The sequence below is a fragment of the Podarcis tiliguerta genome, assembly GCF_965153285.1.
Source record: "Podarcis tiliguerta genome assembly, chromosome: 6".
NCBI lineage: Eukaryota > Metazoa > Chordata > Lepidosauria > Squamata > Lacertidae > Podarcis > Podarcis tiliguerta.
This window is the reverse complement of record NC_139539.1, coordinates 67,843,993-67,869,069: the sequence shown is the minus strand read 5'-3', so window position 1 is coordinate 67,869,069 and position 25,077 is coordinate 67,843,993. Positions and strand designations below refer to the sequence as shown.

The following is a 25,077-nucleotide window of genomic DNA, read 5'->3' as shown; positions in this document are numbered from 1 at the left end:
ATAAATAAGTCAGAAATTAAATTTTTATAACGAAAGGGGGAAAAACACTATGGGAAATCGCAAAGAATGTTTTTTGCTCTCCAGCGCCATCCTGTGTTGCATGCTTATAATGCATTCAAAACTCTGTTTGTTTGACTAATGGAGCTGAGTCCTAAGTCTGAGGACCAATCTAGATGTGATGGCAGTGGAACCGTTCGTTTAAACAGGGCTCTTTTTATACAAAAAGGGGACAGAACTTGGTAGCATAATTAGCTGGCCTCCGGGATTGTGGACTTCATTCCTTGCCTGCAGCTCACTTGCCTACAGTCTGTGTCTCAAGGTGTTCCTTTTCCTCATTCCAGCTGCGAATAAAGTGCTTGGAGAGAGAGAGCGCAGTGAGGAGGCAGCCATTGGTTTGGGTCAGGATTCGGCATTCCTCACGCACATCATCCTTTTGCTGCGGAGCATATTCTGCCTGCCTTTTTTTTCTACATCAGGATTTGCACAATTTTCACAGAGCTGCAAGGGACCACAAGGGCCATCTAGTCCAACCCCCTGCAATGAAAGGAATCTTTTGCCCGACATGGGGCTCAAACTCACAACCCCCCCGAGATTAAGAGTCTCATGCTCTACTGACTGAGGTACCTGTAGCTGATGGGCCAAATGCTGCCCCAAGTTCCCTCTGGCCAGATCTCAGATCTCATCATAGCCCACATTCAAGCTGGAATACGCCCCGTACTATGGCAATGATGCACGGGCAGGTGGAAGCGCCTAGCTTTTGTGTGGCTTGATTGCAACCTCCTTTGCAAAGGTGAGAGTCAGCCCCATTGTTCCACCCACCTTTGCTTCTGATCCCACCCACTTCGCCTCTGGCCCTGCCAGCTGTTTGCTTCTGACGCTCAGAAGGTTATTTGTGAGAAAAAATGTGGTGCTTCAGCTGAAGAAGGTTCCCCACCCTTCTCCTGCTTCAAGAGGGCTTAAGAGAACAAGTCAACAGTGTAAACTTTTCCACTTTAAATTACATGCCCTTCATTCTTCCAGTGTAGGAAGAATAAGATTTTGCATACAGCGATCTGAACAAGAGTACTTCCGATACTGTTAATTTGTGTCAGAACAGTTGATGTTACAGGTAGGTAGCCATGTTGGTCTGCTGTAGTCGAAACAAAATAAAAAATTCCTTCCAGTAGCACCTTAGTTGATGTTATCTTTATTCTTGTTTATACTTACTGGGGCAGCAGAAGATTAGTCTCACGTGTAAAAAATAGTTTCAACTGGAAGAAACATTCTCTGCCATGAGAAAAGACTCAGACTTGGTCACATGCATGGCGTACATTTAAAGCACATGGCTTCCCCCAGAGAATTATGGGAACTCTTGTTTACCCACCCAGAGAGAGCTACAATTCCAAGCACCCTTGGCAAACCGCAATTCCCAGGATACCATGTGTGGTGTGGATATGCCCAACCAACTCAAATGAAGTTTTTCTGTTATCAGCTCCATTGATATTGGAATTTTAATGTGTCTCACCTGTGATTTGAATTAAGATATTGTCTGAAAGCCAAAGCGACAACAACCTAGGAACATTCTGAATTAAAATTCTACACCACGTGTCACATTCTCCAATGAAATATTCTGGACATTATTCCCAACTCATTCCAGCTACTTAATTATGCAATGTGTGAAATAGAGGAAAACATGCTTGATATAGTGCTTATGGCTTGATGGCTATTGATAGCAACATGGGTATTTTTATCTTTCCTCTCTTTATATAAGTTTTGGATGTGCACTGGAAAGCGAAACGAAAATATACCCTGTACCAGGCTGCAAATCCTAGATTTGTCTAGGTTGGACTCTTATTTTACTTTCAGTCCACTGTAATCAAGACATTTCAGGGACTTTGAAGGCGCCTGCTCGTGGCTTTACGAGATCAAAAATCACTTTGGCTCTTTTCCTGCTTTCAGAATGCAAACAACGTTTGCAGCCGTGGTTGGTGCAACTTTTGCAGTGGCCCAAACATGCATGCAACATCAAAAAAACGAAGATCATGGCCACTGGTCCCATCACCTCCTGGCAAATAGAAGGGGAGGAAATGGAGGCAGTGAGAGATTTTACTTTCTTGGGCTCCATGATCACTGCAGATGGTGACAGCAGCCACAAAATTAAGAGACGCCTGCTTCTTGGGAGGAAAGCAATGGCAAACCTAGATAGCATTTTAAAAAGTAGAGACATCACCTTGCCAACAAAGGTCCGTATAGTAAAAGCTATGGTTTTCCCAGTAGTGATGTATGGAAGTGAGAGCTGGACCATAAAGAAGGCTGATCGCCAAAGAATTGATGCTTTTGAATTATGGTGCTGGAGGAGACTCTTGAGAGTCTCATGGACTGCAAGAAGATCAAACACATCCATTCTTAAGGAAATCAGCCCTGAGTGCTCACTGGAAGGACAGATCGTGAAGCTGAGGCTCCAATACTTTGGCCACCTCATGAGAAGAGAAGACTCCCTGGAAAAGACCCTGATGTTGGGAAAGATGGAGGGCACAAGGAGAAGAGGACGACAGAGGACGAGATGGTTAGACAGTGTTCTCGAAGCTACAAACATGAATCTGACCAAACTGCGGGTGGCAGTGGAAGACAGAAGTGCCTGGCGTGCTCTGGTCCATGGGGTCACAAAGAGTCGGACACGACTGAACGACTAAACAACAACAACAACAAACATGCATGCACAAACTCCTGTAATGAGGGCAGTGTAGATATAGGAATACCGGAGGGGCTGTGCCCCCGCCCACTCTGCTCATCAACTCCCCACCAACCCCTCCAGAAGACACTTTTATTTGCTGAATTATCTGCCCAATCATCCCCACAAGGCCGCTGTGGTCACACTGGGTGCCACACTGCAGGGGCGCCAAACAGTGCTGCAGAACGGAGTGCAGGAGGTATGGCTGGGATTTGAACCTGTGACCATCTGCATGCAAAGCAAGATGCGCTACCATTGAACTATGGCTCCCCCAGGTGTACAACCTAGTTTCTGAGCATGGAATGTCCCCTCTGGATCTTGGCAAGTGTGCTTTTGCTGCCACAGGTCAATGAAACTGCTTTTCTGAAATCCTTTATGCTTTTTTTGGGTGGTGTGTGTGGGGGGGGGGAAGCTTCATTTGCATTGTGTTCCCAGTATGAAGAGTAGCAATATCTTTGCAACTGATTTGGTATTGAATTGTCTAGACTAGAAGACAAGAGGCTGAGATATGGTGACTCTGCACAGCTGTGTATTGTTTTGTTGGCCGACATGTTGAAGTATCCAGTCATCCCGATCAAGGCTCAATCCAGTAATCTCTGCTGACTCCCAATCCTGTTCTCGGTATATACTGCCCGGGTGAAGAGCAAAGCTTAAGGGGGAAAGGATATGATGGTGACGAAAGGAGTTGGCACATACATATTTAGTAAATAGTATAGAGACCGGCTTTATAATGTCTTAAATGCTGAGATTATTTCCTCATTACAGGCTGAGATGCCAACTCTTTCTTTAGTCCTCAACTCCGGGAGTCTTTAAATGAAAGCTTTGTCATGACGTTTTTAGGTTAGATGCCATGTATAGACTTCCTAAACCGTAATTTCAGAAGATCTTAAATTATGAAAGTCTCCAGAGTCTAAATTTGTGGTAACTAGAGATGTACTGGGTGTCTGCCCTTAACAGGTTTTAGCATGGCTGCAGTAGCTTTGAACTAGAGGAGTATGGTACAAAAATGGCCCACAATGTCTAACATTAGCATTGCATAATATTGTCTTTCCGTGTGTGGCTCGCCTCTGTTGACTTTTAATTATTTACTCACGCCTGGGAAGTAATAAAGTGATGATAAGACACACTTGTGGACTGCTTTTCACTTGGATTATTCAAAGGTATCTTCTGTACAATATATTTAAATAGTTGCAGTATTCAATAGACATTGTTACGATTGGCCAACACACCAATCAAACTAACTTGTCAGATGTTATGTGATCATGGTCAAATATTATCCAGTCTTTCAAACAGCTGATGATGCTTGAACAAATTGAGGTTTTGCCTACTTGGCAGAATTGCCTTTGAAAACCAGCTTTAAAAAATGCTATTGCTTTCCATTATTTCTGTTTATAAATTTATTTTTCCTATTATTATTATTATTATTATTATTATTATTATTACTCTTGGCACACTTCCATAGGTAGTTATTTTTCTTGGAAATGTTAATAAACATTGCACAAAGTATTTTCCCCCAACTCTATCTTTTTATAAATTGTAGAATCATAGAATTGTAGAGTTGGAAGGGACCCCAAGGGTCATCTAGTCCAACCCCCTGCAATGCAGGAATCTCAGCTAAAGCATCCATGACAGATGGTCATCCATTCTCTGCTTAAAAACCTCCAGGGAAGGAGGGTCCACAACCTCCCAAGGGAGACTGTTCCACTGCTGAACAGCTCTTCCTGTCAGAAAGTTTTCCCACATGTTTAGTCACGATTCCCAGGTAAGATCCTCCCCCTAGTGTGTGGGCAGGGTGGTCCCTCCCCCTACCTGGCCTGATCACCTTGGCAACACCTCCCCAGGTGGGATTGGGCAACAGGCTGAGGTAGGTGGAGACCTCCAGGTACCCCACCTGGGGAAGGTGAAGCCAAGCCTGTGTTAATGGTGCTGCATAGGGTCCCGGGGGCTGCGCGCGACCACGCAAAGGGTGCCCCCCATTTAATGTGGGGAGCGGTCATTCTTGTAACTTGAAGCTGTTGGTTCAAGTCCAGCCCTCCAGAGCAGGAGAAAGCAAGCTTGTTCCTTCTTCTATGTGACAGCCCTTGAGATATTCGTATGTATGTATGTATGTATGTATGTATGTATGTATGTAGTCCAGAAATGTTTTGTGTCTTCATTTTTACCAGAAATCTTGCATATTCCAGCGCAGGAGAGATATACTTATCTTTTCTTCTTCTTCTTAAAGAATAAGCCTGCATGTTCTAGTGTTAAAAAAAAGAAAGAAAGAAAAAGAAAACCATTAATTTTGTGAACCAGCACTCCATCAGAGAGATCCGGTTGCAAACCCTTTCCCTACAAATCAATTTGCATTTTGCATTGTTACACTAAATGGAAAGTTAATGATTCATTGCTGTGTGTATAAGATGACCACATTATTTGTGCTTGAGGGCTTCCCACAGGCATCTGGTTGACCACTGTGAAAACAGGATGCTGTGCAAGAGGGAGGCCTTTGGCCTGATCCAGCAAGCACTTCTTTATGTGAAAGGAACATTATCAAACCCCAATCAAAACGTTTGCCTTCATATTTCACATTTATGTTGTTGTTTTCTTGGCATTCTTGGTAGCTCCTCTAGTTCCATGCAGCTGCTTCTTCCGAGTTACCTAATGACTTAAAAGGGGTGACAGCACCCAGTGGCAGAGGAACCCTTTCCGGCACCCAGGGTGGGATGCTGAGGGATGGGGTAAACCACCCAGTGGCACATGTGTGACGTCTGTATGGACTGCGCATGCGCGGCAGCCCGTACGGATGCTACGCGAACGGCGCCCATACTAACTGTGCATGCGCCCTTGGCTGCTCTACAGCTGGGGGGGGAGCAGCTGGCCATCTTGTCAACCCCCCTAGAGTGGTGCCCAGGGTGGACCACCCCTCCGCCCCCCTTCGTATGCCCCTGATCGCACCCATGAGCTTGGCCATGTTGCTGAGAATGCAAGGACACTAATCCTCATAGCTGCTTCTCATCTCCCAGTTTTGTATTTTGGGATGGCTCCTTATCAAGTCACGGGGTGCAATTCAACATTGCATTTGTTCCATCTGTGCAAGCAGTTTGGCTTGCCAGACAGAATGATACACCCACCCACCCCGTATGCCATTTTAGGGGTTCTGCCCCCCCACCCCGAAGCCTTTTGCAGGGGATGTGGGGGGCATGAAGTACTACTGTGCAAGACGAGCACCCTTCTAGAGATGATGTCATTATCCATTGTGCACTTCAGGACTTGAAACGCATGTGGGGTGGTGAGACACACACCTTCAGCTGAAATCCTGGTTGGTGGCTCTGTGAGAATACAGCAGAAGCAAAGCAGGAAGTTGAGTACACAGTGTCTGTAAAGAACAGGCAGCATGTTCTTTTTCCTGTGAATAACAATGCAGGCAAGGTGTTTCTGCCATGGGAAAGTTCTGGTCAGGCAATATCAACAGAATTACCCAGAGTCCTGAAAACTAGACAGGACAGGGATTGCTTATACCCTCCTCTGCAAATAACATAAGTTCCACCTGACCTTAAAGGCTGTGCATTCAAACACACCTCTGGAAAAAGTAACATGCCCACCAATATCAGACCCTCCAAGTGTCCCTCTTTTCCAGGGGCAGGCCTGGATTTACAGCAGCCATCCCGGTTTCTGATTTGATCCCGGAATGTCCCACTTTTCTTTAGGACATCCCTATTTCATTGGAGAAATGTTGGAGGGTATGAAGTTATGCGACACCCCCCCCCCCGAGCCAAGGAGATAAGTAACTATATAACCTTTAGAAGACATCTGAAGGCAGCCTTGTATAGGGAAGTTTGTTTTAATGTTTTATGCTTTATTATGTTTTTATATAAATTAAGGGGTGGCAGAGATTTTTCATGGAATCCCACAATGAAACAAATGAGCCCGTCCTTTTCCAACCTTGCGATTCTTCCTTGGGTAAGTAGGAGCATGTGGAGATGAGCTCCAATGGATCACAGTCATGGAGGTCCAGTGCTCTTCTTCAACAAGGAAGGGTCTGGCTCAGAGGAGCCCCAAAGGTCACCAGCTAGTTTTTGATTCAGTTGTTTTGAGGTCCAGAAAAAGGGCCAAAATGTTTGGGTGGACTGACCCAGGGAAGCTTAACAGCACACATGTGATTCTTGACATGGTTATTGGAGGCCTCCTTCCTCTGTTCATTTACCTTGGGCAAGGCTTTATAGGTTGCTCAATCAAGCAAAGCATCCTCTCTGTTTATAGGGCTTCGTATCCCATGGAGACTCCTGCCCTCTCTGTCTGGCCCTTAGGACTCTCCCCAGACCACACCACTTCTCCTGAGGCCATGTCCCTCAGCAGTCTTGCTTCACAGCCTCCTTGAGTGTTTTTTTTATTTTTTTTGCCTGACTGGAATGTGCCCTTGAACTCTGATGATATCTTTTGCTTGCCTGGGTGAGGGATGAGAGGTCTGTGTAGGAACCAGCATATGATACAAAGGTAAATTGTAAATTTGTTGCCTCTGGCTCTGCACAAAAGCTTGTCCAGAAACAAAAAAAATGCAGTCCTCTCTGGCTGACACAGGCTCCCTCACCATTGGCTACTGTATTCCTTCCTCTTCCTTTAAGTCTTCAAACTCTGAAGTTACCTCACAGGGAACCTGATTCTTCATGCGCTTGCCAACACACTGTTGACAGGAACAAGAAGAGGACAGGATCAGACTGGTAGGGAATGAGCAACACTAGTGCTATTTGAGTAGCTATAGCAACTAGGGAGGAAAACTGTGAGTTCTATGGTTCGCAAGTGATAGAGGGATAAGGAGAGGCCTTGGTTGCATAAATTGTGGCAGGTCTGCTGCTCTTCCCAAAAGTAATGGCCTACCTGACTCAAAGGTGACGGCTTCAAGCTTAGCAAAGCATTTCCTTCTTGCACCTTTCACCACTGTGTACCAGAAGGGATTTCAGCAGGTTTACCTGGCGTTATATACTACACCTGCTGAAATGCCACTTCCTATACTTGGGGTGGACAGAAGGTAGGGTGGTAGATCTTCGGATGATTTGAAGTTGACCATCAAGGATGCTAGACTCCCAGTATTTAACAATGACAACAACAAAATGTCTCCGTCCCTCCACATTACAGTGCTGAAATGAAGGAAGCGGAAGCAAAGGTTACCAGGATTGGATTGTTGTGTGGAAGAGCTGCAAGGTCCATTCAGTTCTGGGATTTAGAACTATTTCCTGGTTACAAAGTTCTTTAATTCTAAGTGGACATCTTTTGTACCTGGCTCCAGTTAGATCTTGGGGTTCAGTGGGGGGCGGTGAAATGAAGTTGGTTCTCACAAGCTGAAGGCTGCCCTCACCTCTGTTCCACACAGTTGTTGGAAGTGTGGGAGCTCTGCCAACTTTTTCATCCAACTGCCCATGTGCTCTGGGAGGAATGCAGAACCTGAGTGACTGTGTCACAATTAGCACACAGTGTGCACATTTTAAGTTAGAAGCGGCGAGCGACGCCTGCTTAGCTGACTCTTGTGTGCCTAAATAAAGCTAGCGACCTAGGAGAGTGAAAATTATTACCTAGCATACAAATTATAGAGAATATATGCAGATATACATAACAAACACGACTCCTAGTGAAACGGAACTTGCTTTTTTTTTTTTTATTAATGTTTTTTATTTATACAACAAGAAAGACAAACAAACAAACACCGAACACGAATACCAAACCATACACTAATCACAAAAACAACCATAGACACACAATACTCCTAGCAGACAATAAAACATCTATTGGTCTTAACACTAAAGACCCGACCTCCCGTCCATTCCATACTTCAAATTCATATTACTTATTGCCCATACACATTTTTTCTTATAATTAAACTTATTCTCATTAAATCTAATTTCTTATATCTACCTTACTACTCTTACTGAAGTTCCTCGAATGCTGCAACAGAATTTAAACTACTATATTTATTTTTCAAATATTCTTTGAAAACCTCCCATTTAGAAACAAATTCCTGTTTTGATTTATTCTTTATTTTTTCTGATAAACCATCTAATTCAGCATATTCTGTCAGCTTTTGGATCCAATCTTGAATAGAGGGGATTTCATTACTCTTCCATTTTGCTGCGATCAAAACTCTTGCTGCCGCCGTGGCATATAAAAAGATACCCTTCCTCTTTTGTGGAATATCCAAATCTGTTATTCCCAGGAGGTAGGCCTCTGGTTTTTTATTGAAAGAGATCTTTAGCATTTTTTGCAGCTCTGCGTGTATACTCTCCCAGAATGCCTGTATTTTCCTACATATCCACCACGCAAATTCGTGAAACGGAACTTGCTTTTAAGGTTGCGGCAGAATTGCCACTCCTAATCTCTTAAACATTTGATTGATTGATTGATTGATTGCCCTGAAGGTTTTCCAAATGTTTCCCCTGAGGCTTGGGAGTTCTTAAAGAACGGGGCAGGACTCCTTAGTAAAACTAGGAAAGGCTCAGGCGTCTCTTGCTCATCACATCAAATATATGTACCTGATATTGCGACCAATACGGTGGGATAGAAATGTAATAAATTTAGTAAATTCCATGTCATTAAATCCATGGACGGGACATTTGGGACATTTAATTACATAAATAAGCCGTTTGTAAAGGCATTTATATATTTAATTTACACTCCGGGTTTTTGTTTTTTTAAATATTAACGGGCACTCAGAATGTCTTGCCATAAAATGACAAAGAGTATCTGATTCGTTTGGAAGAGCGTTGAATATGCTTGGATCTGGAGTCTGACACGTGGCTTGCTTGTGGCGTGTAGGAACTCTTAAAACGGGGCATTTGCATATAAGGACTCTACCTAAAAACATCAAGGTTCTGAAACCGGAGTAAAAGGCATAAATGTGCACATAAATGGATTTAGCTTGCCTGCTTTGCGTAACCTGTGTAGTTGCAAAATTTGACTTTCGAAGGTGAGAAATATTTGTTTCAGACAGCTTCCTTATCCATGGCAATTCCAAGATGGCACCACTCCTATCATCCATTTTTTTTAACCTTCCTTTCTTTTTCTCTCCCCCTAGGATGCCATACTCTAATCCAGGATGAATGAATGCCACTATGATAAACGCATGGACTTCTTCTATAACATGAGTAATACAGCCACAGCAGATGAGTGGACGGGGACAACTCTCGTCATTGTGTTATGTTTCGGGGCCTTCTTCTGCCTCTTCATTTTCATCTCCAATTCACTGGTCATAGCCGCTGTGGTCAAAAACAAGAAGTTCCACTTCCCTTTCTACTACCTGCTAGCCAACCTAGCAGCTGCGGACTTCTTTGCAGGCATCGCTTATGTATTCTTGATGTTCAACACCGGCCCAGTCTCCAAAACGTTAACTGTTAACAGGTGGTTTTTGCGACAGGGACTTCTGGACACGAGCCTGACGGCTTCTCTGGCCAACTTGCTAGTAATTGCCGTTGAGCGCCACTTGTCTGTTGTTCGGATGAGGGTCCACAGCAACCTCACAAAGAAGAGGGTCACCTTTTTCATTTTGTTGATCTGGGCCATAGCTATTTTCATGGGGGCGGTGCCCACCTTGGGCTGGAACTGCCTCTGTGACATCTCAACCTGCTCTTCGCTGGCTCCTATTTATAGCAGGAGTTACTTGATATTTTGGACCGTCTCCAACCTGGGGGTTTTCTTCATCATGGTGGTGGTGTACATAAGAATCTACATGTACGTCCAGAGGAAAACAAATGTTTTATCTCCGCACACGAGTGGATCCATCAGCCGCAGGAGGACTCCAATGAAACTTATGAAGACAGTCATGGCGGTCTTAGGTAAGAGGATGTGGAGGGCAGATGTGCTTGTGTTGTATCATCATCATCATTCAGTTTGAGAAGGATGGTAGATCTTGGCTGAGCCATCTGTGGTTACATTTCCGGTGATTAGGGCCCACGTGGTCCTCATCGTAGGACGGGGGCTCTGAGATGGTGGGATGGAAACTCACCATGTGTCTTCAGCTGCAAGAGGGTGTTATTACTCCATGCCTCATCCGTTCTCTTGGATCTATGTTTGTGGTGCCATGGGAGCCATTGACCTGATTCTTGGCCTTGGGCTGCTTATGAATCATTAGGCTGCTTATGAATAATAACCAGCTTTAGTTTACAAAGTGGCTAGTCAAAGCCATTTAACCTGCAGATGGAGGATGCATCTACCTGTAAGCTTATTGCATTCCCAGCATGGTGCTTTGCTGAAAAATTATAAATGTGAGGTATGGTAACACTACCCCACTCTTCAAATGCAATATCTTAGGACAGGCATAGACAAACGCAACCCTCCAGATGTTTTGGGACTACAACTCCCATCATCCATAGCCAAAAGGACCAGTGGTCAGGGATGATGGGAACTGTAGTCTCAAAACATCTGGAGGGCCGACTTTGCCAATGCTTGTCTTAGGAGGTGGCTTGTGCATTTTCCCTCCTGTAGGGTTTCTGACATTCATGCTGATAGCTTGACTTCACACCCAACCTTACTATTCAGCTGTAGGGTTTGTGGTAGTAATGCACAGGGATAGACAGATCTGTCAATTTTGGCTCTCTCGGTTCCTCATTTTTCCAGTTTTAAATTTGGTTCTCCACATTTCTGCAGCCAAAAATAAAACCATCAAGAAAATTCATCAGCATTTTAGTGTGAATTCATAAACACATTTTTACATGCAGTTTTGACTACTTCTTTGCTATCATTTTCTCCTAATACAATGCATCATTTGCATGTTTTTTCCCCTTTTATTAATACTGTATGTTCATTTTATGCACACTTTCCTCTAATATATGCATTTTAGTCAACATTTGTTTGGTGAACTGCATCACAAAATTTGTAGAAGCTGCGTTTTGGTTCTCATATTGTTTCATAAAGTGCAAATTTGATAGCTTTAAATACAAGCTGAATTGAATTTTAACCCCATCCCTAGGTCATGCACAGGTGGTGGATACACTGACGGGAAACCTAAGAACTAGGAATAGCAGCAATATGTCTGATTGCATTAATTGGCACCAGCAGCTTTGCAACAAACAGCAAAAGATCCCAAGAGGAAGCCCAAAGTCTCACAAACTGTATGAGGCTTGTCAGTATACTTGGTAGTTGTACAAGGAAAAAATTAGGTTGAAATCAGGCTTTAACCTTAATATATGGTCATCTGAGATGAGTTGGAATTGCCTCCAGGCACACCGGCTCTTGTAAACTTGGGGGGGGGGGGTAGGGGAAGAGAAGCTAGTTCACTCTTTCTGGCTAATAATAATAAATTTCTTACACACCCTTCACTCTAATGTCCTGGCCATAAATGATGTGGCTGGGCTGATGCCCTGGTTTTTAAAAATAAACAAACCAACCAACCAACCAACCTGTGGGCTTGTTAACTTTTGTTCACTGCATCCCAAAATATTGAGATGGGTTCAATCTACTCCATAGATTGGCCCTTTAACCCTTTTTTGTGGTTATCCTTTCAGCTGCAGCTTTAGGAAGGCTATAGGATGGGTATGGTTTGAGTAAAATGAGGATGGGAGTCGGGGGGGGGTGGAACTTGGGGGTTTCCTTAAGTGCCTTTTGCCACAATTCAGCCACAGTATTAAGAGGAAGGTTTGGTCCCTTCCAACTTGAAATGCAGTCCTTTTATAAGTAAGGCCAGTCTAGAATCTCTCTGGTGGTTTATTGGCACTGCGATAGATCTTAACTTCCCCTGTTTATAAAGTGTATCACCTTCTACCCATTCCCTCTCCCCAGAGCTCATTCTCCTCACAATCATTATATTGCTCTGTCCCTAGTGCCCAGGTTCTGAAAACCTGCTGAGATGGAGCCTCTATTCTAATTACTGGCAGGTGAACCCTGTCCCATGATTGGAAGACTCCGAATACAGCTTCCTTCCCTGATGTAGTACCTTCTTGTTTATCTTGGGCTACAACTTCCTGTTGTCCTTGGCCATGCTAGCTAAGGGGCTGATGGGAGCTGCAAGCCAGAACATCCGGAGGGCACCACGTTGAAGGTTGGGGAAGGCTGTTATACAGAACACCTTTATATCCAAACCAAATCTAGTATTGAATTTTCATTCTCACCTGCTTGGGCATCTGCAGTGTGCAGTGCAAATATTATAACAGTCAAGGAATGCTAAGTGAGATGAGGTGACCCTGAGCATCTTGCCGTGGCTGTTATTCATGTTGCAATTGCCTGTCAGGCACCGAATAGCTTCTTTCATAACCATGCCATGTCCTTTTCACAGGAGGTAACAAAAGAAAGCATTGCTGTGCCTTGGGGGAGACCGCTACTGACCCTATTGTAACATTGCAAGATATCTGTAACATGGAGGACAGCCTCTCTTTTCATAGTCCGAATGCTTCGCCCATTTATCTATTGAATGCCAGACCCAAGGACTCCGCTGCTTAGGTCTGGCATCAGAATTTCTCAAGGAGGCCTTGTTTTCTCGTAGCGCAACACAAAGTATGTGTGGGAAAGGCGGAGGGGGACGGGGACCCAGCTGTTAGATCTAAACAAATACATTGTGGTTGACATAGTGAATTCAAAGTAGGGATTGTCTTCTACAATACAGCTGTCCCGTTGCGAGGCACGTTTGTTTTTCCACTGGGTCAATTCAGCTGACTTTAGTAGATACAAAACAATAGCTTTGGGTAGAGCAGTCCCCCCCCCCCCAACTTGGGGCTCCAGCTGCTTTTGGACTACAATTCCCATCGTCCTTGACCACTGGTTCTGTTAGCTAGGGATGATGGGAGTTGTAGTCCAAAAACAGCTGGAGATCTAAGTTTGGGAAGCACTGGGGTAGATGGACATAGCAAGTCGCCTTATACTGAGTCAGTATAAGCTCTCCATGGTTTCAGATGGGGTTCTTCCCAGCCCTACCTGGAAATGCCTTGGATTGAAACTGGGACCTGTTGTATGCAAAGCACACTTACCATTTTACCACTGAGCTATGTCTGTACCCCATATAGTCTTATATTATTGACTATTACCATTGGTAGGAGGCAACACAATCTGTTTGCTTAAAGCAAAACCATGGTGTGCATTCTGGGAAGTTAGAAATCCTCCCACGCCTCTCTCTTTTCTTCCCTGGGTGGTTTACATTTCCTCTCCTTCTTTTCCCTGCCTGTTTGGACATGCTGGGAGACAGGTTACAGGACACCAGAACCAACACAGCCCCAGCAAAAGCTTTGCTCTCTTATTTGTCAAATCTTACGCATCTATAGCATCAAGATGTGTTTTGAGCCATGGTTTGTTCAGGCTTCTTAGCCCCATAATTTTTCTTCAGGAATGCCACAGTAAAAAGCAACAGCACCTTTCTCTTACTGCTGAGCAATCCACAATAAATGGCCACACTTCTGATATCAGAGAAAGACTTTCTAAAGTTAGAGGGTGTGGAATTTCTTTTTAGTGACTTTTAACTATGCTACTACAAGGAGCAGGTTACAAATGGAAGAAGGGCTTTATGGCTTGGTTGTGTGTATGTACCTAGATAATTGTATTTCGGGGGCTTTGTGGTTTGTTTGTTAATGTGTGAGTGTGTGTGCGCACGCATGTGCACAGATGCATTGTGCCTCCCATCTCCTGATGGCTGGAACATGTCCACTGTGAGGGGCATATCTTCAACCCCCTCAGTGCAGTACTTCCTCTTTTCCTGTATGAGGGAACGTCATCCATTCACTTATAAGGGAGAGGACAAAGAAGTACAGGGTACCTCGGTCTATGAACTTAATTCATTCCAGAAGTCCGTTCTTAACCCAAAGTATTCTTAAACCGAGGTGCGCTTTCCCTACAGAGGCTGGTGCCCTTCCACCGTTTGGCTTCCAAGGCAACGTTTGCTAGCCGGAACACCTACTTCCGGTTTTGCGGAGTTCGTTGCCCAAATAGTTCGTTAACAGGGCTGTTCATAGACCGAGGTACCACTGTACACCTAGTGGGGAGTGGGGTACTATTTTGGGTCAATATCAAACTTGCCATTGGTGGTTCCTACAGTTCCGGCTAGCTTTTGCTGCATCTTGGCGGTGACCTAGATTGTGCCCTTTTGACTTTGTCAGTGGAGAATCCTTGCTTAGAGCTAACTTTTCTCTGCATAGCCTGAGGCCTTCTGATGCCATTTCAGATTGTGGTGCCAATCAGGGACCGCCCCTCCAGATCCTATTAAGACTGCTACCCCTGTGCTACAGTGAGGCATAACCTTTAAAAATTAGTTTTTAAATACAGAGAAGATGCAACCCTAAATACCTACCGTAAGCTTTTGAACTCTATATATCTACGACCCACCCACTCACAAAACTATTGCACTTTTTACCAGTGGCACGGCAGGCTGAAATTTAAGAAGTGAATACTGTTTTCCTGGCCTGAATACACAGTGATAACGAGAACTTCAGTTGCTGAATTTCTGCAGTCATTACAGGGGCAAAGAGTCTTGCCAGGGAAAGGGGGCTTCGACCCTAATTCTGAAAACTTGTAGCGGCAATTGGTTTTTATTACTTAGTTTTTAAAGATACCTGAGCAGGAAAGCAAGTAGAACGAATACCCAATAAGCCTTCCTCAAATAAGTACTGCTAACAAGAATTGCAAATGCCTCTGGATGAAAGGTTCCGAGTGCACATATTTGCACTGATTCAAGTATGTTTTGCTGCCTTTCAGTGGGAAAGCAGAGCCCGCTGGCGCAAACCGCTTGTAAAATAATGCACTGCCATGACTTTACCCAGCTCATACCGAAATGGATGGCAACGCTCTCCATAAATTTTGGCAGGGCCAGATAAGGGCTTAGTTTCGCAGTAAGCTATAGGCTATTTGCTCAGGAGAGCAGCATTTTCACTCCAGTCAGACGTCATGCCAGTTGCTTTTCAGATGTTTCTGATTCCTTCTCCTATTATGTTGGGAGATTAGAATCTAGCTGGGTTTCTTTAAATGACAGTTTCCACTCTCTGGAAACTACGTATTTTAGTCACAATGCCTTCCATTTATTTTGAGTGCCTTCCTTTTTATCTGAAACGGTTTTCTGGTTGTCAGCCGTTGAAGATGTTTAGACTTGTAGCCTGTGTGAGAATTCATTTCATATTTCCATTTCCTAGAAAACAGACCAGAAATAGTTCTGCATTATTGCCATTCTGCCTGCTTCTTTCTGATACCAACGTGATACCAACATCTAGATTACAAGAACCCTTTCTAGGCTGCCTTTTTCAGCATCCTGTTTTCCAGAGCTAATCTGATCCATAAATAAGGGCTAGCTGACCCTCTTATTCTACTGCTCTCCAGCAGCTGGCATTCAGAGCCATGGTGCCTCTCATCTTGTTTTACAGCCACCAATAGTTGTATCCTCCTCCCCTACAAAAAACTTTCCAATTTGATAATCCTCATTCACTACATCTTGTGGTGGTGAGTTCCTTGGCTTAGCTGTGCTCAGTGGGAAGAGGCACTTCCTCTGTCCTGGCCCACATCTACACTTTTCAGCTTTATTGGTTGACCCCGGGTCCCAGAATTACGAGAAAAAGAAGAAAAACTCTTATCCGCTCATTGTCTTATTATTATGATTGACTAGCAAATATTTCCACCGAGTCAATTTTATCATGCGCTCTCATATCTTTGGATAATGATAGCTGTCTTCTTGGGAGGCTCACCCAATTGAGTGGTAGAGAAATTTAGATAACGTTAGACAGAAATTACTTGCTGTGGTTGCCAGTTCCATTGACCTACGTGTGCAATGTCTGTGTTACTCTGACCCTTGGACAGATAGGGGAGAGCCCTATCATCGACCCTTTTGTTCTTCTTCTTGCTCCTTTCGCCTCGTGATTCCCCGCTCCCACTTGAGTTTCCCTTAAGAACACAGCATGGATCCCAACCCACAGTTCCATAGTCCCCAGCTTTTTCTTTGTCCTTGACGTGATCAGATCCAGATTTAGCAGAAAGTGATCCAGATAACCGCTTGTCTATTCAAATATCCACTCAACAGATGCTTCATTGCGTTTGATGGTTGTGTTGTTCCCTGCTTTTTCCTCTGAAATGAAGCCTAAAGTAGTTAATAAGTACAATCAATCAATTGCACAAGTAATCTATGAATAGAGGCACAGTGGTCCAATGTGCACGTAATGCCAAACCATGGTTTAGTTCAGAAGCCTTTGCAAACCTAGGCGATACTTTGGGCTCAAGCACTCCCCTCTCATGTTACCCCTGCAGTCAGGAGGCAGAAATAAACCAGTATTCAGTTGCACTTTAAGCAGTCCAGGTGATCAGGAATTCACTGTGATTTCAGTTTCATTCCTTGCCATGTGAACTACGAAACGTGGTTTAAAAGGCACACTCATCAATTTTAAAACAAGCCAACTTCCAACAATGGGTTGATACGCGGCTGGCTTGTTTAACAAGTAGGTGTTTTACGTGGCGGCTGGATCATGATATAGAGGTTTATAAAACAAAATATTTTCTTCCTTTCTTATAATAGTAGAACTCAGGATCACCTAATCAGTGGCCTATAGGTTTGCAGGCAAGAAAATAAAGTGTGCTGTTGTCTCATGAAATTCACTACTCTTCCATACTCTTCTAGACTCTCAAATGTTTGTGAGCATGCTCAGACCTCGTTGAGCTACACATCCATGGTGGAAAGGTCTATTTAGCCAGGGCAGCTACAGTCGTATCTTGGTTTTCAAACAGCTTAGTTCTCGAACGTTTTGGCTCCCTAATGCTGCAAACCTGGAAGTGAGTGTTCCGGTCTGCGAACTATTTTTGGAAGCTGAATGTATGACAGGGCTTCTGTGGCTTCCGATTGGCTACAGGAGCTTCCTGCAGCCAATCAGAAGCCTTGCTTTGGTTTCTGAACGTTTTGGAAGTCAAACGGACCTTCAGAACGGATTCCACTCAACTTCCAAGGTATGATTGTAAATGGAAATGTCACCTACGGTAGGAATTCACATCTAAGGATGAATAGGAAGTCATGTTGAGTGAGCTTTCAGTGGTCTCCTGTTGGCTGCTCTTAAAAACACACTGGATGAATATTTCATCTGATCCAGCAACACAGTGTTGCTGTTTTTTTTCATGTTCTAGATGCTTCACTGCATGTAGCTTGCGCAGAAGCATCCCAGTGAAAAATGCAAAGCAGCCTTTTGAAAGAAAAGGAGGTGACATTCCAGGCAAGTCCACACATGACTTTGGTTTTTGCTAAGCTGAAGAGTGATCGGCAGTCTGTCCTAACATGCTTATATTTGAGCAGAAATGATGCTTGCAGAAACCAAAAAGCAAATAAAAAGGTCTCTCTCTCCGTATAAATTCGTATCGCTTACGTCTATATAGCTTACACTGACATTTTTTTGTATTGTGCAAATGAACTGAGTAGCTGTTTCAAAAGTGATTGAGATGTACTTGGCCTTGTCCTGTATGTGGAAGGCAGGGAGGGACAGGGCAGAGCCACACCATACAGTTAAAGTACATTTAAAGCACCTCAGCCCCCCCAAATCCTGTAGTTTTCACCTTATAGAGCTACAGTTCCCAGTACCCGTGTCAAACTTACAGTTCCCAGGATTCTTTGAGGAACGGCATGTGCTTTGAATTTATGGCATTGATCTGCCCACAGTTAGGTCTCACCGCCATACGCATTTCTTAGAATGCCTGCAACACTGATAGGGGAATTCAAATAAAGCTGCCCATTTCAAGGTGACTGCAGGATTGGGATTTGAACTCTTGTCCCCGTTCAGATTAGGTTTCCATTGCCCTACATTTGCATGGTTTGTGGGCGGGGAAACAGAGCGCTGGCATAACTTGCTGGAATATTTCTTTGCCGGCTTTAGGGGAGAAGGGAAAAGGCTTCCTAAAATGTAAGCTTTTGACTTTGATTTTTTTAAACAACAACAACAACACATAAATGGGCAGCACTTCCTCTGTGCGTCCTCTGCAGCCTGCCTTTTGTGCAGAGCTGTAATTTTCCTATTTTTGTAAAATAGGCAGCAATTGTGGCTTGAGCTAAGCACATGCTGGTTTGTGCATTAGCTCTGGCCTCTCTCCCTCCCTCCTTCTCTTTCTCTCTCCTTTTGCACTAAGAAGCATGGAATGACAAACCGGGAATGCCGGCACCAGAGATGAAAGAGCGATACAATTAGCCTGTTCCATAAATATTAATTGAGTTTGTCTGTTTTACTGTGTGGTTTTAGTCTTCCTGATTTGTTGGTTGCTCTGGGAACCCAGCAGGGTTGATGAACGAAATACAAATTTATGAAATAAAAGAAATGCAGTGCTCGTGTGTGTTGGTTCATAGATTCTGACCAGCGTCACCAGCCTGCATGCTTGGCTGGTCTGCACATTGTTCCAGGAGGTGTTTTGAGACAGGAGATAAATATTGCAAACGGGTTGTTGCGCTATCACAAATGGGCGACGAACCACAGTTTTTCTCAACTTACTGCAAGAAAGAAATTCGACTCGGTTTGCATTTGAAGGTGAACTCCCCAAATTTGCACTTTTTGAAACAATGCTCAAATCAAAACACAGCCATCCTTCAAAATCCAAATTTCTCTGAATTTTGCAACGTGGTTTTCCATGCATATACCAGGGTTGCTGAGGTTGGGGAGAGGGATGAACCAGTGTTTGTCTTGAGCAGCAGCTGCCTCCTCCAGTGACGGCTGTGAAGGAAGCATCCCATGGCCTCTCCATGGCCGCTGCTGCCAGCGTCCTCCCTTGGGCAGCTTGAAGCAACTGCTGGAGAGCAGGCAATGAGGAGAAGAGGCAGCCATTGCCAGCAAGGCCCAGTCCCGCTTAATGTGCTGGCTCTGAGGGGCAGGCAGAGGGTAGGGCTGCCCTGGGCGGGAAGAAAGGGGGAGTACAGCAGAGTCTCTTTTCTTCTTTTAATGCTTTGTATGTCCATGTCTAATCTTGCTCCTTTCTAAAATTTATGTACAGTGGTACCTCGGGTTAAATATGCTTCAAGTTACAGACGCTTCAGGTTACAGACTCCGCTAGCCCAGAAACAGTACCTCAGGTTAAGAACTTTGCTTCAGGGTGAGAACAGAAATCATGCTCTAGCGGCACGGCGGCAGCGGGAGGCCCCATTAGCTAAAGTGGTGCTTCAGGTTAAGAACAGTTTCAGGTTAAGAACGGACCTCTGGAACGAATTAAGTACTTAACCCGCGGTACCACTATATTGGTACATGTTTTTCGTTTTGTAAATGAAATAAAATCTGGATTAAGTGGTTTTCTCCAGACAGTGGGGGGTGGGTGTTCGTTAACAGGGCTGTTCATAGACCGAGGTAAATGATGTGGCTGGGCTGATGCTGTGTTCTGTGTCCCGTTGGTGTAAATGCTGTGTGGCAGGGGGAGGTCTGTGTGGCAAAAAATGGGAGGTTGAAGGGGGTCAGTTGAGGGGCGAGTGAGAAATGTTCCTGTTTTCATCTGAGGAAGATTGGAGGCTATGTGTTCCTCTTTGTCTTGTCCTAAGCCCGAATGCTTAATGCAGCAAAATGCAAACAAATGAACAAATCCAAACAAATTGAAACAAACAAACAAACAAACAAACAAACAAACACATCCATTCTTTCTCTCTCTGATAGGTGCCTTTGTTGTGTGCTGGACTCCCGGCCTCGTCGTCCTTCTTCTCGACGGCTTGAACTGCACTCATTGTGAGGTACAGAACGTGAAGCGGTGGTTCCTCCTCCTGGCCCTTCTGAACTCTGTCATGAACCCCATCATTTACTCGTACAAAGACGACGAGATGTCGAGCACGATGAGGCGCATGATCTGCTGCTCTTTTGAGGAGAGGCCGGAGCGCCGGTCTTCGCGGATCCCCTCCACGGTGCTCAACAGGAGTATGGACACCTCTAGTCAATACTTAGAAAATGGCATCACCCAAGGGACAATCAGTGGCAAAGGAAACACCTGAGCCACACTCTCTCGTTCTTCCTCCTTAAGAAGTGGACTGTGGCTTGTGCGGCGGATGCAAGCGGACCGAGCACTGAACCAGCTGAGTTCATAATCCCGAAACAGCAGAAGTGTATACTCTGTGTGCCAGGAAACCCAAACCCCAGTGTGGCCTGACATCATTGTAAATAATTATTGGATGAGAGGGGTAATATGCTGGAAGGGATGGAGAAGAATAGAAGGAGCGGACTTATTCTGCAGTGTGTGTTTTTAAAGTTGGAAAACTGTACAACCGGCATTGTGGAGTCCTCATTCTTCAGAGGCCAAGTTACCACTGTGTGTGGCATATACCACTACAGACTGCTGAGATGAGGCTGGTTCTCACATCTAAATGCTTAGCTACCTATATCTATTATCTATCTGTCTATCATCTCCACATACAGAACTAGGATATCAGGCAGAAGAGTTGTAAACTAGCTTTCTGAGTCATGTTTTATTTCGCTCCGTGGAAATATTTTTATTTTATTTTATTTTAGTTGTTGTATTGAGGGCTATTCAATACTGTGAGATCCAGACCAAAGTTGCAGCCTGTCCCTACGCATGTTTACATTGGAGTATGTGCCATTTTGCTTAGTGGGGGGTTTGCTTCCAAATGATATTCATTGCTTTGGATTGCAGCCCTAAAGCCCTCTTGAACTCAGTGGGACTTGCTCCCGAGTAACCATATATCGGACTGGGCTCTTCAGTCTCCTGTGTGGTATGGTGTTTGTGCTCCTCCAGTAAACATTTTTATAAATATTTTTCATGGCGTAACAGGGTTGCAAAACCAAAACAGGTCTTATTTGGCTCCTCTGCCCCATCCCAGTAAATGTAATGATTTCTGAGCATCCTGATTTTCCTTCCAAGCTGTGATTATGGGGTGGGGGAGTTCAGGAGATTTCTGCAATAAACTAATTGCACGCAAAGGCATCCAGTCCCCCAATAACATACTATTCCGTGCGTATACAACATTTGTGACTTGTTCGTAGGGATAGAACTGTTTGCTCTTAAAGAAACAAGCCAAATAATCACTGACTGCTTCAGTTGAAGGTGGGACAATGAGGATTGATGGCGGTATTTTTAAGCCTCTGATCTTACCTTTCAGCTGTCACAAGTTCAGGCCTGAGTTGCTAGCACAAAAGATGTTGGAAGTTTGGTTATTAAATTTGAGTTTCTGAAAAATCCCGGCTTAAAAAAAAAAGGATTTAGACTATTGTGTGGTGAAAGTTAGACCTGTATAACAGAGACATAAGCAAGAATATATGTGCACTTTGTGATTTATGGATTGAATCCTTTCAAGTTAGTGAGGGAAAAACTTCTTGCAAAGGCATGGGATCATACTTTTTGTTATTTCAAAGTATTTTTTTATGTGCATAGATTAATTTTTGCACTGTACTTTTTAAGTGGTTTTATCTCCTGTGGACTGTGTGTGAGATTAGTGGTATACTTAAGGCGATGGTCCAGAATTGTAAATAAATGCAATGCTTTATATCTGAGTTTGGGTACCTCATTGTTTGGGGGACCATATTCAGACACTGGGATTTTTCTAGAAGCAATACAGACACCTTTCCTCTAAATGCTGCCAGAAAACAGGACCAGAATTTGCTGCCTACCTTGGGGAGAGAAATACCACTTCTTATTAGCATGTGCTAATTTATTCAAATTCATGAATGTTTAAAATTATGCATCTCCTAGGATTGCAAAATAATAGTATGTCAAATGAGAGAAAACTGCACTTTCTCTTCTTGCATGCTCCCTGCATGAAAACAAAAATAAGCAAAGTTCCAGGCCTACTTAGGTCTGGCTTAATAGCATGCCTAAACCAGTCCATCAGCCCAGTATTTTTCTCTTAACGACACCTGCTTGCAAAATGATTATCTGTGTTCAGAGATATCTGCAGTCACTGCTGCCAAATAATTATCACCAGGGCATTGTGGCAAGAAGAATTAAGACCGGAATTTGATGTTAGATCTCCTGGGGCCCAGCAGATGAAGGCTAAGCCTTGAAGGAATGATGCCCATTGTTCATGATACAGATTGCCCAGTTCCACACAACTAGCTAACTTAGAAGTAAAACAAACAAACAAACAACAACAACGCCAGCCTACGGTGCAATGTGAAAATTTGAAAGCCTAATTGCAGGATGCCCCGTTTCTATTTTATTAGGCATGTCATTGGCTCGCATTAGTGTAACCAAGATCTAAAATTGTATACATCTCTGTTGCTCTCATCTAATACCTGTGCACGCCCTTGCAGGTCCAGTTTCTCCTGACTGCCATATCCCTCACTATTATCCTATAGCAGGGGTGTCAAACTCAAATTCATCGGGGGCCGCATCAGAACGGCCGGTGCCGCTAGAGGGCAGACGTTCTCTGGCTTGTAGGCTGCCGCGCATGCGCTGAAGAGGCGGCTTTCTTGTGTCAACAACAAAAAAAGTGAGAATAAAAGGTGAAGGCTGGTGGCCGGCGGCGGCTACACGGGCCACATGATGAGTGCTGGCGGGCCGGATTCGGCCCGCGGGTCTTGTGTTTGACACCTGTGTCCTATAGCATCACCAACCTGTCTCTCCGTTTCAGGTGCCTGCTGTACAAAGATCCCATCCTCTCTCATGATGGATTTTCATCCTCTTAACTAATGCCTGGTCATGCCTCTCCCTTTTGCCTCCAAACTGCTGGAACATGCATATGCCCGCACTTCTGAGGGCGGGTGCGCTCCCGAGGGGGGCGGAGCGTGACCTGAGGGGGGGGCAGGGCGCAGAGGGTGCCCTCCCAGGCGCGGGATAGCAGCTTGGGTGCACGGAGTGGTGTGCATGCCCTGCAGCCAGGGGCAGAGCAAGCCGCTTATGGGGGCGGAGCAAGCCGCTGATGGCGGACATTTGGTTCACCACCCGCCCACAATTCCCAAGCCTCTCCCAAGCTGTCAAAACGAAAGGGGAAGGGGGGAATTCTGCCATGGAAGTGGCAAAGCTACCCCCTTACCCCAACGGCTCAGGGTAGGCTTGGGAGTCGCAGGTGGGCAGCGCGCCAAATGTCACCCACCCCAGTGAAGACACCCGGGGTGGTCCGCCCCCACCGCTCCCCCCTTCCTCCACCCCTCCATGCCGGTGACCCATTTTAACACGGCTTCTGCTCTTTGAGCTCCTGTGAAATCTCCAAGACCCCCCAGACAAACTTCTCACTGCCAAATCCTGGGACACGGGCACATCAGGTTCTGCATTGTCCATGCTGAGAGGCAGTGGCTCTTCGGGGTTTCTGGCAGGAGTTTTCTGTACCCTGCAACATGCCCCAGGCACTCTGGGTGGCTTCCAACATATATAAAAGCATAATCAAACATTTAAAAACTTCCCCAAACAGGGCTGCCTTCGGATGTCTTCCGTAGGTTGAATAGTCACTTATCTCCTTGGCTTGGGGGTTGCGTAACCTCCAACATGTCTCCGATGAAAATAGGGACGTCCTAATGGAAAGTGGGACATTCCAGGTTCAAATCAAAAACCCAGGAGTGTCCCTGGAAAATAGAGACACTTGGAGGGTCTGGTCTTTCCCAGCCCTTCCAGGAGATGTCAGGGACTAATCCTGAGACTTTCTGCACGGAGGGCTCTACCACTGGAATGTGTGCAGCAGGTGTAGGTGGGAGCAGGAAGTCTCAATTTCAAATATTTGGCTGTGCTTTCCAGCAAATAAATCACTGCTGATTGCCATGTAGGACTCGCTCTGGTAAGAGGACATGGTTTGTTCTTGATCAACCAGCATGCAAAACTTTTTTTTAATGATGAGAAACAAGGCTGAAGTATAGGGTGGAGCGAGCAATTGGCCCACCCTATGACTTTTCCCACATTTACTACCCTTGGCCAGTGATAAGATTTCTTGTTCCTTAAATATGCTCCATGAACATATGCATGGCCTTGCCTCTATCCCTTGGCTCAAGCCCTCCTCAAAACCAACATTTTCTGTGTGCCCTTTGTCTTCTTAAATTTCTTAACCAAGCTTCAAGTACATAACAATGAGACTTGTCCACGTTCTTCCCTCCCATTCTCTTGTCTGTTGTTTCCTTTGCCTGTGGTTTCCATGTGGTTTGTTTCAGGTTGTAAGCTCCTTGGGAGCAGGGACTCATATATGTTGCATGTGTAAATCTGCAAGGTGCCATCATGCACACTGATGGTGAAGCATGCGGAAATAAAAATATATCCATGCTACAAGAGCTAACTCTTTATTTAAGAGAAAAAAACTACACTCTTTGTTAATGAATTGTTGACTTATTACTCAGCAGAATCACATACCCTCCAGTACCGTGACAGCAAGATGTGGGACAACAAGTTCCAGGACGCCATCTTCCTGTTTTTTTCTTGTGAGAGTACGGCGGCCATTTTGGAAGCCATGATCTCGCATGATTTCACACCGCAATTTTCCATCCAAAAAGTGCTTTTTGGGGCATGGTGCCCAAAAACCCAGCACCCAAATTGGCTGCTGTTCTCCTGCAAGAAAAAAAGGGGATGTCCCA

The 25,077-nt window shown here is 44.7% G+C and overlaps 1 protein-coding gene across 3 annotated transcripts in view; it reads left to right on the top strand.

The window, feature by feature from the left end:
- LPAR3 (lysophosphatidic acid receptor 3) overlaps positions 1–24,772 on the top strand; it is a 28,977-nt gene extending 4,205 nt beyond the window's left edge. The window contains exons 1-3 of one of the 3 annotated variants that reach the window (XM_083445046.1): positions 347–790; positions 9,756–10,512; positions 20,236–24,772. In XM_083445046.1, the coding sequence (XP_083301172.1) occupies positions 9,777–10,512; positions 20,236–20,564 (1,065 nt within the window). In that variant the 5' untranslated portion in view covers positions 347–790; positions 9,756–9,776 and the 3' untranslated portion in view covers positions 20,565–24,772. Of the gene's footprint in view, positions 1–346; positions 791–7,151; positions 7,187–9,755; positions 10,513–20,235 lie in introns of those variants that run through there. The other 2 variants (XM_083445045.1, XM_083445044.1) reach the window with 2 other exon arrangements.
- Positions 24,773–25,077: the final 305 nt, after the last annotated feature.